Source organism: Mus musculus, chromosome 8 (genome assembly GCF_000001635.26).
Source record: "Mus musculus strain C57BL/6J chromosome 8, GRCm38.p6 C57BL/6J".
Classification (NCBI taxonomy): Eukaryota; Metazoa; Chordata; class Mammalia; order Rodentia; family Muridae; genus Mus; species Mus musculus.
In genome coordinates this window covers 85,069,755-85,082,629 of record NC_000074.6, presented here as the reverse complement: position 1 = coordinate 85,082,629, position 12,875 = coordinate 85,069,755, and the positions used below count along the sequence as shown (strand labels likewise).

The 12,875-nt window shown below is 51.0% G+C and overlaps 3 protein-coding genes across 5 annotated transcripts; 1 reads left to right on the top strand and 2 right to left on the bottom strand.

Annotated features, from left to right (window-relative positions):
* Nucleotides 1–290: 290 nt before the first annotated feature.
* Nucleotides 291–1,667, bottom strand: Wdr83os (WD repeat domain 83 opposite strand). Its single transcript, NM_001001493.2, has 4 exons — nt 1,567–1,667; nt 1,352–1,457; nt 756–853; nt 291–684 (listed from the first exon to the last, which is right to left on the bottom strand). The coding sequence occupies exons 1-4, from the start codon at nt 1,614–1,616 to the stop codon at nt 618–620; spliced, it is 321 nt and encodes a 106-aa protein (NP_001001493.1). The 5' UTR covers nt 1,617–1,667; the 3' UTR covers nt 291–617.
* Nucleotides 1,668–1,883: 216 nt separating this feature from the next.
* Wdr83 (WD repeat domain containing 83) lies at nt 1,884–7,595 on the top strand. The gene is made up of 9 exons (NM_026399.2): nt 1,884–2,117; nt 2,197–2,317; nt 2,405–2,510; nt 2,793–2,841; nt 2,923–3,049; nt 6,346–6,413; nt 6,498–6,606; nt 6,693–6,807; nt 7,287–7,595. Exons 1-9 carry the CDS (start codon nt 2,015–2,017, stop codon nt 7,434–7,436), a joined length of 948 nt encoding a protein of 315 aa, NP_080675.2. The 5' UTR covers nt 1,884–2,014; the 3' UTR covers nt 7,437–7,595.
* Dhps (deoxyhypusine synthase) lies at nt 7,468–11,144 on the bottom strand. 3 transcript variants are annotated; one of them, NM_001039514.1, is made up of 9 exons: nt 10,577–10,873; nt 10,014–10,178; nt 9,214–9,335; nt 9,031–9,127; nt 8,863–8,949; nt 8,313–8,418; nt 8,134–8,237; nt 7,771–7,896; nt 7,469–7,696 (listed from the first exon to the last, which is right to left on the bottom strand). In NM_001039514.1, exons 1-9 carry the CDS (start codon nt 10,781–10,783, stop codon nt 7,601–7,603), a joined length of 1,110 nt encoding a protein of 369 aa, NP_001034603.1. In that variant the 5' UTR covers nt 10,784–10,873; the 3' UTR covers nt 7,469–7,600. The 3 variants fall into 3 exon arrangements, 2 of the variants coding, with proteins under 2 accessions (XP_030099493.1, NP_001034603.1); XR_001778449.2 differs by having other exon boundaries at nt 7,472–7,696; nt 7,771–7,966; nt 10,577–11,144; XM_030243633.1 differs by lacking the exon at nt 9,214–9,335 and having other exon boundaries at nt 7,468–7,696; nt 10,577–10,903.
* Nucleotides 11,145–12,875: the final 1,731 nt, after the last annotated feature.

Here is a 12,875-nt window from a genome sequence, read left to right as displayed (position 1 = left end):
TAACCTATATAAAGCCCTGAATTTCATACATAGCACTTCAGAATAAATAAGCAAATACATACACACACACACACACACACACACACACACACACACACACACACACCAAGAAAACCAAAACCTAGATTGGTTAGGTTATCAGGGCCAACAATCACCCTGATGCCTAACCCTAGACCCGAGGCTTGTGAAATATTAACATTAACTCATTTTTTCAAAAAGTCAGACAGGGGCCCCAGCACAGGGCAGTCTTCACTGGGCAGAGCACCCCATGAACAAAAGAGAAGCAACAGTGCAAGCCAACCAGAGCGGAAAGTTTTATATCAACTGGTTTCAATAAGAAAACAAGTGACTACGTAGAAACATGAACAGTGTTTCTCATAACAGTGGCCGGGTTTGGGGGGGGGGGAGAAGGTAAAAGGGAAGTCTGCAGGTTTATCTCTTTGTCAAAGCAGAAGCAGGGCCCCAAAGAAAGAGCCAACTTCCTTCCATTCAGCTGGGAGCCCAGAGACCACACTCAGGAAAGTTTAGGACAGCAGCTGAGGGAGGGCGGAGGCAGCCAAAGGCTAGGCCAGAGAGAAGGTGGGCCTGAGTCCAGGATCCAACCCTCCTAGGTGGCATCACCAGGGAGGCGTCATGGGCTGAGGATTCTGCAGATAGGACATCACCACGGCGGAGATAGAGAGCCTGAGATGGAAAAGAGCTGTCAGTGCTGGGGAGCACGCATGGGACCCCATCCCCTTATTCAGCATCCTCACATGAAGCTACTCATCATCTGCTTAGTGTCCTCCGAGCTCCGCGAGTTGGCAAAGCTGATAAAGGAGCAGTAGACAGCAACCCAAGCACACCACTTCAGCTGAAGAAAGGTGGGTGAGAAGACCGGGTCAGTGACAAGTATACCAAGGAGCTCCCACCACCAAGGTCCTCAGATATCAGGTTCTACCTGCAGCTCGGACCTTGTTCCCGGGGAAGCACCTCAACACCAACCCTCAGAGCCTACTCGAAGCAGCAGGCTTCTGATGCCAATGTGTGTCCTGCACCTCTCACCCTACCGCATCCTCTCAGACTGCTCTAACATTCCCACATGCTAAGGACCCTCCCGGCCTCTTTTCCACAAGTCGTCTGTAACTTGCCTAAGTTAGGCTCCACCCTCAGACCCCGCTAGGCAGTGTACAAGTCAAGTGCAAGCCCAACTTCCCCTACGTTTGGGGCGTCACCCTAGCTCCACCCCTAGCTGACCTCACCCCCTTCCCCACCTCTAGCACAGCCAGAGGACCCGCCTCTTTCTGAACCCACCCCAGACCTCAGTTTCAGGCGGACCAACAGACACTCAGGGAGGTTCATCCCCACCCACCTTAAGCATGAGGCCACACATGCTGAAGATCATGCCAAGAAGATTCATGTAGTCCGGAGTCGGGTCGTCTAAAGCCGGGTTGCACTCACTCGGGGGAGGCTTATACCTGCGACATGTTCAAGGATCAGGAGCGATCAAGTCCCACCTGGGCCACCTTAGCCATGACCCACGGCCACAACCAAAGACGCCTTGCCATGACTTGCTGGACTGCTCACCTCAGCACTTTGTTGGGCCTTCGTGGGTCGGACATATTGTTAGTGGACATAGCAAACTGAAGACCACGCCGTCCTTCTTTCACAGCTAGAAGAGCAACTTCCGGGCGTGGGAATGAAGGATGGCTTTTAGAGTAACACCAGTAGCCAGCGCTTCTGTTCCCAATAGCAGTGAGAGGGACGACTCTCAGCCAGAAAAAGGAGAATGAGAAAAGGCCAAAACAGTTCCTGGAAAGTAGGAAGTCTAGGGAAAAAAAACTGAAAGGACTTTTCAGTATCCCCAAAACTGTCATTAACGCGCTGAAATTTTGCACGGAAGTGCAAAGCAGGAAATAAATCCTGGGGGACAATAATAATGTTACACTCGAGCAAGTCTCTTTGAAAGCTTGGGAGGACGGTGGTCTCAATACATCAGCAGTAAAGCAGGCAGCGGACTGATGCATTTAAAAGTATGGCTTTTCCCGAGCCAAAGCCGCGGGCACCGGAGCTGCCGCAGAAACGGATGAAGACGCTGGACTGCAGCCAGGGCGCGGTGCGAGCCGTGCGATTTAATGGTAAGCGCCTTCGCCTTCCTCCCGGGCGTCCCTCCACCCGAGACCGGCGGTCCCGTAACCCCTGCCCTTTGTTCCCCAGTGGACGGCAACTACTGCCTGACGTGCGGCAGCGATAAAACCCTAAAGCTGTGGAACCCGCTGCGTGGGACGCTGCTGCGGACCTACAGTGGCCACGGCTACGAAGTGCTAGATGCGGCTGGGTGAGCTCCGGGCTAGGCTGGAATAAGGAGCGCAGAGGCTAGCTAGGGTCGTGAGTGGATATTGACCTTCTTTTCCCTGTCCTCCAGCTCCTTTGATAACAGCCATCTCTGTTCTGGTGGCGGGGACAAGACGGTGGTGCTGTGGGATGTAGCAACTGGGCAGGTCGTGCGCAAATTTCGGGGCCACGCTGGAGTGAGTACAAGCGAGAAGACCCTCGTTAACGTGTGCATTGTGGAGATCCATATTAGCCCGTAGGTGGTACGAGGAAGATCCTTCCATCACAGTCTTCCCCCATTGTGCCCATCTAGTATACCGTGACAGCCACCAAGCACTGTCTTCCTTCCAGTTTCCCTAGAACCTTTCACCTTCCCTACCTATAACATGTGCCCTTGCTTTAACATGCACTGAGAGCCTTGCCTTAATCCCAATCCTCCAAAGCCTCACTCCTCTAAATTGGTAATTCCTGATTCTCAGAAGGTGAACACCGTTCAGTTTAATGAAGAGGCTACAGTCATCCTGTCTGGTGAGTCTAGGTCTGGACAGCTAGAAACTGCCCGCTGCCCAGAGACCCAAACCTGACCTCATCTTCACATTGACCTTACAGGTTCTATCGATTCCAGTGTCCGATGTTGGGATTGTCGTTCTCGGAAGCCTGAGCCGGTGCAAACACTAGATGAAGCTAGAGACGGCATATCCAGTGTAAAGGTGTCAGACCATGAGATCTTGGCAGGGTGAGTGAGTCCAGGGCCACACTCCTTGCCCTGGTGCCACTGGAGGTCATAGTGGCCATGGTTTGGTCTTTTGAGTCAGGGTCTTTTGTAATCCAAGGCGGTCTTTAATTCCTAATCCTCTTGCCTCTACCTCCCAAGTGCTGAGTATCAGAATGAGCCGTGAAGGGCATGGTGGCAGAGGCCTTGGATCTCCAAGTAGTCAGGGCTATGTAGGGAAACCCTGTCTCAAAACAACAACTAACACACACACACACACACACACACACACACACACACACACACACACACACACACACACAAATACTGAATTCCAGCCTAGATGTCTTTTTGTTTTTCTGACAGAGACACATTCTGTCCTGGAACTCACTATACAGTCCAGGCTGGCTTTCCAAAAGCTGCAATTGTAGGTATACACCTCAAAGCCTGGCCCAACTCAGATAACGAGGCAACACTTCATCCTATAAATCAAAATAAGTGTCCCAAAAGGTCAAAGACATGGGGGCTGGAGAGATAGCTTAGTGGTTAAAAAGCACTGGCTGCTCTTCCAAAGAAATCTAGCTTCAATTCTCAGCACCCACGTGATGACTTACAATTAGTTGCCTGAGACGTCAGTTCCAGGGGACCTGATACCTTCTTCTGGCCTGTGCAGGCATAAGGCATGCACATGGCACACAAACATACATGCAAGCAAAAACACGAATACACATAAAAAGTTTTAAAAACAGTGTAGATGCATCTGTATAGGAGAATATGTATGGAGGGAAGGTGTCAGCAGAGGTCAGAGGCCTCTCTGGGGCTGGAGTTATTTATTTTTAGTATTGTGTGTGTGCAGGCATATGTGTCAAGGTCAGAGGACAGTCAGTTCTCTCCTTTACTATGCTGAGGCAAGACAGGATCTCTCTCCCTGTTTCTGCCATGCTATGTACTGCAGGCTGACTGGCCCTTGCCTTTCCAAGAGACTCTTCTAGCTCCACCTCCCATTTCCCCAGAGAGAGTGCCAAGACATTAGATCTTGCTACCTCATCCAGCTGTTGTGTGGTTTCCAGAGATCAAACTTGGATCACCAGTCTTGCTTTCTTCCTCCCAGGCCTACAGACATCACTTAGTTTCACCTTGGTGATATAGAACTCTGTTGTGGCTGACTCCACACTGTAGCCCAGGCCAAGAACTTAAGCAAAAACAATGGCCTTTGTATTTCTCTCCTTGGCTGCACCTGTAGCTACCCTCATCTTCAAGGCCAACTTCTGATATTACCTACTTGGACGTTTCTAGATCTTCCTGGTTCAGCATAGGTTACTTTTTTTTTTTTTTTAAGATTTATTTATTTATTATATGTAAGTACACTGTAGCTGTCTTCAGACACTCCAGAAGAGGGAGTCAGATCTTGTTACGGATGGTTGTGAGCCACCATATGGTTGCTGGGATTTGAACTCCGGACCTTTGGAAGAGCAGTCGGGTGCTCTTACCCACTGAGCCATCTCACCAGCAGCCAGCATAGGTTACTTAATGGTAGAAATTGTGTAACCTCTTCCACTGAAAGAGCTGCAGTTTCTAGTCTGTCCTGCCTAGTAGGACAGTCAGTAACTGCAACCATGAGGGCTGGAAAGACTGTCTATGGCTTAGAGTACTTGTTGCTCTTGTAGAAAACCCAGGTTTGATTCTCAGCACCCACATGGTGACTCACAACCATCTGTAACTCCAGGTCTAGAGAATCTAACACCCTTCTTTGGCCTCCTCAGGGAACCAGACACACACATGATTCATATACATACACATACATGCAGATAAAATATTCATGTACGAGATAAAAACCCAAAAAATAATAAAATTTACATAAATAAATGCAACCATGAGCCAGGCAGGCATGGTGGCTTGCGCCTTTAATCCCAGTTCTTGGGAGGCAAAGGCAAGTGGATCTTTGTGAGTTCCAGGCCATTCTGGTCTATATAACAAGTTCCAGCTAGAACTAAATAGATACCGTGTCTCAAAACACACAAACACACACAAAAATCACTGAGTGCCAGCTATGGCAGCTTCCCAGCAATGAGAAGACCCGGGGGGCTGGGGGGGGGGGTGTCCAAGAGTTAAAGGCCAGCCTATCTACAGTTAGGCAGTAGTGGCATGTGCCTTTAATCCTAGCGCTCAGGAAGCAGAAGCAGAAGCAGGCAGAGGTCTTGACAGTGAAATTAAAAACAACCAAGGCCACACAGAGAAACCCTGTCTCAAAAACAAAAACAAAAGACAAGAAGGAAGAAAGAAAAAGAAATTAAGTACAATGAATCTAGTCACATTAGGGACAAAAGTTGAGCTGTGAGACAGCAGAAATGGGAGGGAGGACTGGTGGCAGTGAAGGCCTGGTGAGAGCAAGCTTAGGTGGACTAGCGCCACCTAGTGGCTAGCTGCTGCAGCTGCCGATGAGAGCTACTGAAGGAACTCAGGCACAACAGAGTCTAGAGGCCTGCAAGAGACATTTGGACATCTATTTTTCTGAGAGTGGTGAAAGGCCATATTTCTTTGAGGGGAAGACTGGCATTGCTGAGGTTGTGCTTTCAAAGTTCCTGGTGAGGCAGGTGTGGTAGGACAGACACACCTATAATCCTTAGCATGAGAGGCTCAAGGACAAACTCAGTCAGAGTGAGTATTCGACCAGTCAGGACTCTTGAGATCCTGCCTCAAAAAAGGAGAAAGCTGCTTAGGGGCATTAAGGATTGGGCATTCCAGGCAAAGCCTTCATACACACAAAATAAGATGGTGGTAGTGCTGTGGGTGGGGAAGGAGTCGCACTCGGAGAATACAGTTGCCTTGGTATCTGTAGTAGGCTGACTTCAGGATCTACCAGAGACAGCAAATGTTAGGCTGCCCATTCTGCTACATGGTTTTGGTTTGTTTGCTTGCTTGAGATGCTGAGTATGGAACTCAGGGCCTGTGCATGCTAAGAGGCCAGCCTGATCTACTGCGTGATTTCCATATCAGCTAGGGCTATACAGAGGAAAAAAACAGATAATAAAATCTTTATAAAATGTGTAGTTGGTCAGATGTGCAGATGTAGAACCCAGGTACAGGTAGAGTTGACTGCTGTACCAGTCAGGAGGTACAGGATCTAGAAAGCTCTGAGAGGTTGGAAGAGAGAGCATAGCTCTGAGTGGGACCAAACTGTCCCGAGACTGAGTCACACAGCAGAAGAGCATCATTGCCTTGCTCACATTTTCCTAGAAGGCCAGGGATTCCAAGGCACACAGGCTGCCCTGGAGCAAAAAAAGGTCAGTGCTTTAGGCTGGATCTACTCTTTCTTGCAGCTCTGTGGATGGCCGCGTGAGGCGCTATGACCTAAGGATGGGACAGGTCTCCTCAGACTACGTGGGCAGTGAGTGTGGACAGTGGGACAGTCAGGGCAAGTGGTGGGACAGACAAGAGTACCCAGGTTTACCTGCCTGCCTCGCTCTCTAAGGCCCTATCACCTGCACCTGCTTCAGCCGGGACGGGCAGTGCACTCTGATATCCAGCCTGGACTCTACTCTGCGGCTTCTAGATAAAGACACAGGGGAGCTGCTGGGCGAGTGAGTCTCCAGTGGTTGGCCCTTCCCCCTCTCCCCACTTCTGGGGTGCAACAAGCCCCTCTGATCCTCCCCACCCCCACTCCTAGGTATGTTGGCCATAAGAACCAGCAGTACAAGCTGGACTGCTGCCTGAGTGAGCGCGACACACATGTGGTCAGCTGCTCTGAAGACGGGAAAGTGTTCTTCTGGGACCTGGTAGAGGTGAGCCTTCCCCTTGTGCTCCTTGCCAAGGGCATCAGCTGGGTGTTTCCCAAGCTTGAAAAGAGCAATAATGACAGGTATTTGTGCAGGAACCTCTGGCAGAGGGTAGAGGGGTGTGTCTCACTTTGTAGCCCAGGCTGGGCTTGAATTCATCCTGCCTCCGTTTCTTAAGCTGAAATATGAAGGATGGATGAGGGGAAAGCAGGAAAGATATTTGAAGCAAGGGGAATAGCATATGCTAAAGGACTTGGAGAAGGTGGTGGCTGTAGCTGGTTCCAGGTGGGTCACAAGGAAGGCTGAGCTAGGTGCTTTCTATACCCAAGGCTAGCAGTCTCTAGGCCAAGGGTGTGGCTCAGTGGCAGGGTTTGCCTAGCATTCTCAGTACCAACAGAAAGTCAGGGACAAGCTGACTGAGGACTTCAGGCAAGATCTCAAGGAGACCGACTGATAGTAATAGTTCCCCACCACTCATTCCTTAGGGTGCCTTGGCACTGGCCCTGCCTGTGGGTTCTAATGTGGTACAGTCACTGGCTTACCATCCCACGGAACCCTGCCTACTGACTGCCATGGGAGGCAGCATCCAGTACTGGCGAGAAGAGACCTATGAGGCAGAGGGTGGAGCAGGCTGAGGCTTACGGACCTGACACCAAGGATGCAGACTGACTCAGAAAACCCAACCAAAGGGCCATTTATTCTAGAGATGCTGCTGACCAAGGAGTGGGCCTAGGGAGGGGCTGGCATGTAAAGTAATAAATAAAGGTGTGGCAAAAAGCCTCAGTCTTTACCAATCTTCTTAGTCTTCATTCTTCTCAGCTCTGAAGGCATCTGCCTTTTGGGCGAATGTCTCAGCCACCAGCAAGGGGAAAACCAGAGAAGCATCAGCATAGACCTGCAGAAGACCTCAGTGAGCCCTGGAGCCATGGGCAGCCCACGGACCCTGCACCCTGCCCTGCCACCATCTACCTTTACTGGCTGTGCGTCCATCCGGATCTTGCCCCAAGAGACAGCCTCATCTGGCCGGGCTCCGGAGTCTGAGCCATCAAACTCCTGGGCTGTGTTGATATAAACAGCGTAGTCTGCTCCATTCCTCTGTGGGTAGAGGAAGCCCTCGTCAGAAGCCGTAGAAGGCTGGGTATGATGCAGAGGAAGGCCTAGAGAGCTTTTAGGAAGGGCCCATCAGTGCCTGAGGCTGCCACAAACCATCCGCAGGAGACCACACCTACCTCTGCTCCCACTACAGCACTATTCCATGCCTCCGATCCATTCCCCTTCACCCCACAGCCACCATATAACACAGTGGGGACGGTCACAGGCCACTGCACTCACCATGAGGTTAGCGTTGGCAATGTGGTGCTTGACCACACCTCCACCCAGGATGATCATCCCAGAGCGCTTGGCGAAAATGGCCTGCGTGTTGATGAGTCGCAGGTCTGTGAGAGGGCAGAGGTCAGGCCTTGACCTCGGCGGGCTTTCCTCCCCCTCCTCCCCGGGCCTTAGCACCTCACCTTCAACAATGTCCAGGACCAAGCCTGGGTTTTTATAGGAATGGAAGAAGATCATGTCACCCAGTGAGCCATCTGTGAGTGCTGGACTCAGCACAGGGATGTGGTTCTGGTGGAGACAAGACCAGTCAGCAGCTACAGCTCACACCCCAGGAAAACCCTGACCCCCAACCCAGTGGCGTCCCTCCCAACCTGTGTAGGCCACTCAATTTCTCTGCTGGACATGACCCCTCTGTTCTACATGTGGAGGCAGAGTGAGGAAAACCACACATGGCTTGAAGGTGCTGGCACACTGAGCACTGGCTTGTCACTTCCAGACTCTTGTGCTGCACTGTCCCTGGGTGCACAGTACCCTGGGTCAGGCCCCACTGACTTCTAGGGTACTACACTAAATCCCGGGAGTGTAGGGGCATAACTAGGAGAACCTTGCCATCAAGTGATACACCTCGTCTAATTTGGGGAGACCAAGAATAATTATAGAGACGCTCAGGTAGCTACAAAGACAAAGTCAGTACAAGCCAAAGCCTGGGAATACCGTCCCCACCCAACCCACCTTATGGGCCCAATAATACACAGAGTCTGGGTTGTTGATCTCCTTCCCAAGCCGGGAGATCATCTTGGAAGGTGTCCACTTCACACCCTATCATGGGAGAGAATATCGTATTAGCTCATATGTCTTCTGACTCTTACTATGCAGGTCCCCGAGCCCTTCCAGCCCCACCTCTGTGTTCTGCTCCAGCACCATCTGGTCCAGAATGGGCATGAGCCAGTCCTCAAACTTGCAGTAATTGTCATTCGGCACCAGCAGGTTTCCAATCCTGGAAATGGGAGCCATGCGGGCATGGGTCACGGGGATCCTCTGCCCAGCTTCCCCGCCCCGACCACTACTCAAAGCCTCCCTCACCTGTTGATCCCACTCTCCCGGAGCTCCTTCCCCCTGAGGCTGAACTCGCCAAGGTATGTGGGCGCCAGGCATTTGATGAGATCTTCTTCCACACCTCCAGCAGTGGTCACCAATACATCCACCTGTGGTCGGTCGCAGGCAACACTGACCCCCCCTTCTAAGCAGCAACCTAACCTGGGTGAGCTCATCCAGACCTAAGCATGAGCGCTACAACAAAACCAACTCCAGGCCAGGCCTCCCTCTGCCTGAAGCAGACCCACAGCCAGAAAAAGTGGCACGGTCTTGCGATCCCAGCACTCGGAAAGGAGGCTGAGGCATGAGGACTGCCGGGATGTCAAAGAACAATACTCCATCTCCTCACACCCTTTTTTTTTTTTAATCTATTTTGGGCGGTGGTGGTGCATGCCTTTAATCCCAGCACTTGGGAGGTAGAGGCAGGCAGAATTTCTGAGTTCAAGGCCAGCCTGGTCTACAGAGTGAGTTCCAGGATGGACAGCCAGGGCTATACAGAGAAACCCTGTCTCAAACAAAACAAAAACAAAAAAGACTAAAAGATGTATTTAATATATGTGAATACACTGTCCCTCTCTTCAGACACACCAGATCTGTAATGGCATCAAAAGATCCCATTACAGACGGTTCTGAGTCACCATGTGGTTGTTAAAAAGCAAACCCAAATCTTTCACAGGACCGCAAATAATCTCTGAGCCTCTTCATTTCTCTTAACTGAAAAATAACCCTTTTTTTTTTTTTCCTACTGGCCCAAGGAGGCTGGGGTTCCAGAGCTAACGTGGACCCACCATGTTGTGCTGCACGAGGTATCGAATGGTCTCCCGGATGCCTGAACTGATGAGGTTGGAAGTATAGCCCAAGAAAATGGTGCAGCCTGTAAGTGGGCGGCGGCTCTGAGTCAGGTCTGCGTGATGATCTTCATCTACAGCCAGTGGCTCCAGTTTTTTCTCAATCTGGTCATAAGGGCACAGGAAAGTTGCACTAAGACTCCAAACCTCAGTTGAGGTACCCTACCTGGCCTGGATTCCAGAGGTTGATTGCACTCAGGGAGACTACTACAAAACCAAAGCACAACCCCTGGGCAGACCCTAACCCTCCCATTCCAGGTCCAGGTCTGTCACTTGATGGTTTGAGAACCACCCAGTATCTTCAAGTCTCCTTCCACCGGGAAAATCGAACCCCGGGCTCCCCTAGCGTTAAGCTCCTCCTACAAAGCCCTTTTGGATTTTTAACTCCAAGCTCCACCCATCGCAGAACTCTAGTTTACCCGGACTCCGCCCTCTCCCGGACGCTCACGCGGAAATCCGCGCGCAGCGGCCCGGCATCCCGCCCGGGTGGCCCCGCGCCTCACCATGGCGTTGACTTGCTGCACCGCGCGCCCGAAGTTGGTAGCCTGGAAGCCGGTGGTGCGGTAGGCGTCCAGAAGCGCATGGTAATCTACGCCGCGGTTGAAGTCGTAGCCTTGGACCTGGGCGCTCTCGGGCGGCAACGCTGAGCTGTGCTTGAGCACGGCGGCCAGCGCCGAGGAGGGCGCCGCCCCTGGCGGGGTCCCTTCCATGTGCTCGCGGCCGCTCTCAGGTCTCAGCAGCCTCGGCGCCCTGAGACCCGCAAAATCCCTCAGCGAGGTCGGCCGGAGCCCAGGAAGTGCGACTCGAGAGCCTTGGGGGCGTGGGGCGACGAAACCGGAAGTCACTTGGTCTCGTGACCTTGGGCAGCGCCCGCCGTCCTGGTAGCCGCCATTTTATCCCTGTGTTCCGTACATGTGGTCCAGGAGCTGTTACTGAGCTTCAAGCATAGGGAAGTGCCTAGTTTGCAAGCTGTCTCTCTGTCCAAATATTCTTGTCCCCCATGAGCGAAGTGATTGTTTCTTGGACGGTGTCCTTGAACACGACTTAGGGCATCAGGCAAAAAAAAAAAAAAAAAAGAGTTGCAGCCTTTTGTCAAATGGAATAGTGTTTTCTTTTGATGCTTCTTCCAGTCTCCACAAACTTTGTTGCCTCCTCTTTTCCCCCTCCAGCCATAGCTCAATTTTAACTGGATCATGGGCCTCTGGGGAGGCAGGGATGACTGCCATCTATTTACCACGAGAAGCTTGCTGAGAATCTATCATGCATCCTCTTAATGATACACTGAGCCTAGGACAGGGGCACCCCTTCTTCTGGTTTGTGTAGTCTAGACTAGAAATAGTGCTCTCTGCTGGAAGCTGAGATTTAGCAATGGACAAGACCTCTGACCTCCCGGTGACCATAGTATGATGAAACAGAAAATGGTTTAGTGATTAAACCAGGCTTGGGACACACTGCAATCCAGAGGTCGAGGCAGAAGAATCTCGAGTTCCAGGCCAGGCTGAACGATAGAGAGCAGGACCCTGTCTTAACAAAAGGGACCTGTGTGGCTAGGGAAATAGATGTTAGTATGGTCCTTGCTTTTTGAAAAAGCAAGAGTGTGGATTGTATATGTGCGTTCAATTACCAGAACTCAAGGGGCTTGGGGGTTGACAATACCAGTAATTCCAGCTCTGGGGAAGCAGAGACAGGCAGATCCTTGGGATGGGGCCTGCAGAATGACTCAGTAGCCAAAGGCTTACGATAGAAGAAGAGTCTGGATTCCCATACATTCTCTTCTGACCGCCACAGCAGGCCATGCATGCACAAGGTCATAACACAGGCTTGAGGACCAGGTGAATGTCTTCTGAGAGTGACATATGAGGTTGTCCTCTGGCCTACAATCAATCAATCAATCTCTCTCTCTCTCTCTCTGAAGAGGAGGAGGAGGAGTTGGTAACCTGAGCTGAAGGAAAAGGTGATTGGTGAAAACTGCCAAGACCAGAAGACCCAGAAAATTCCTATTACATAAAGACTTCAGAGACACTATTTTTCCAACGATCCCCTTCATTTAACCAATATCTGCCATCAGTGCCCAGTACCACTACCTGGAGGGAGGTCTGCATACATCCGGGAGGGCAAAGTGACTTGAATCCATGATACTTATCACCTCCTCCTCCTCCTCTAGGGAAAAAGTTGAATGAAGGTAGCTATGGCTACTCTGACTAAGATAGTGATGGCGGGGGGGCTAGAGAGATGGCTCAGCTGTTAAGAGCACTGACTATTCTTTTTTTGGTTTTTTGAGACAGGATTTCTCTGTATAGCCCTGGCTGTCCTGGAACTCACTCTGTAGACCAGGCTGGCCTCGAGCTCAGAGATCCGCCTGCCTCTGCCTCCCAAGTGCTGGGATTAAAGGTGTGCACCACCACGCCCGGCACAGCACTGAATATTCTTAGGAAGGTCCTGAGTTCAAATCCCAGCAACCACATGGTAGCTTACAACCATCTGTAATGACATCTGACGCCCTCTACTGCTGTATCTGAAGACAGCTACAGTGTACTCATATAAATAATAAATCTTTTTTTAAAATACATATACATATAGTAATGGCTGTTATGCTCAGAGTCACCATGATCAGCAAGCAGAGGGAAGAGCAGGTAGGGACATAGCAAGAACTTGGTCTCTAGGCTGGTAAGACATGACTTATTGGGTAAAGCCTTTTGTCAGGAGGCCTGGATACCTGAGTTCAATCCCAAGGCCACCGTGGTAGAACAGGTTCTCAGAATGTTAGCCTCTGACCGGTTTCACATGCAACTACCTTACCCT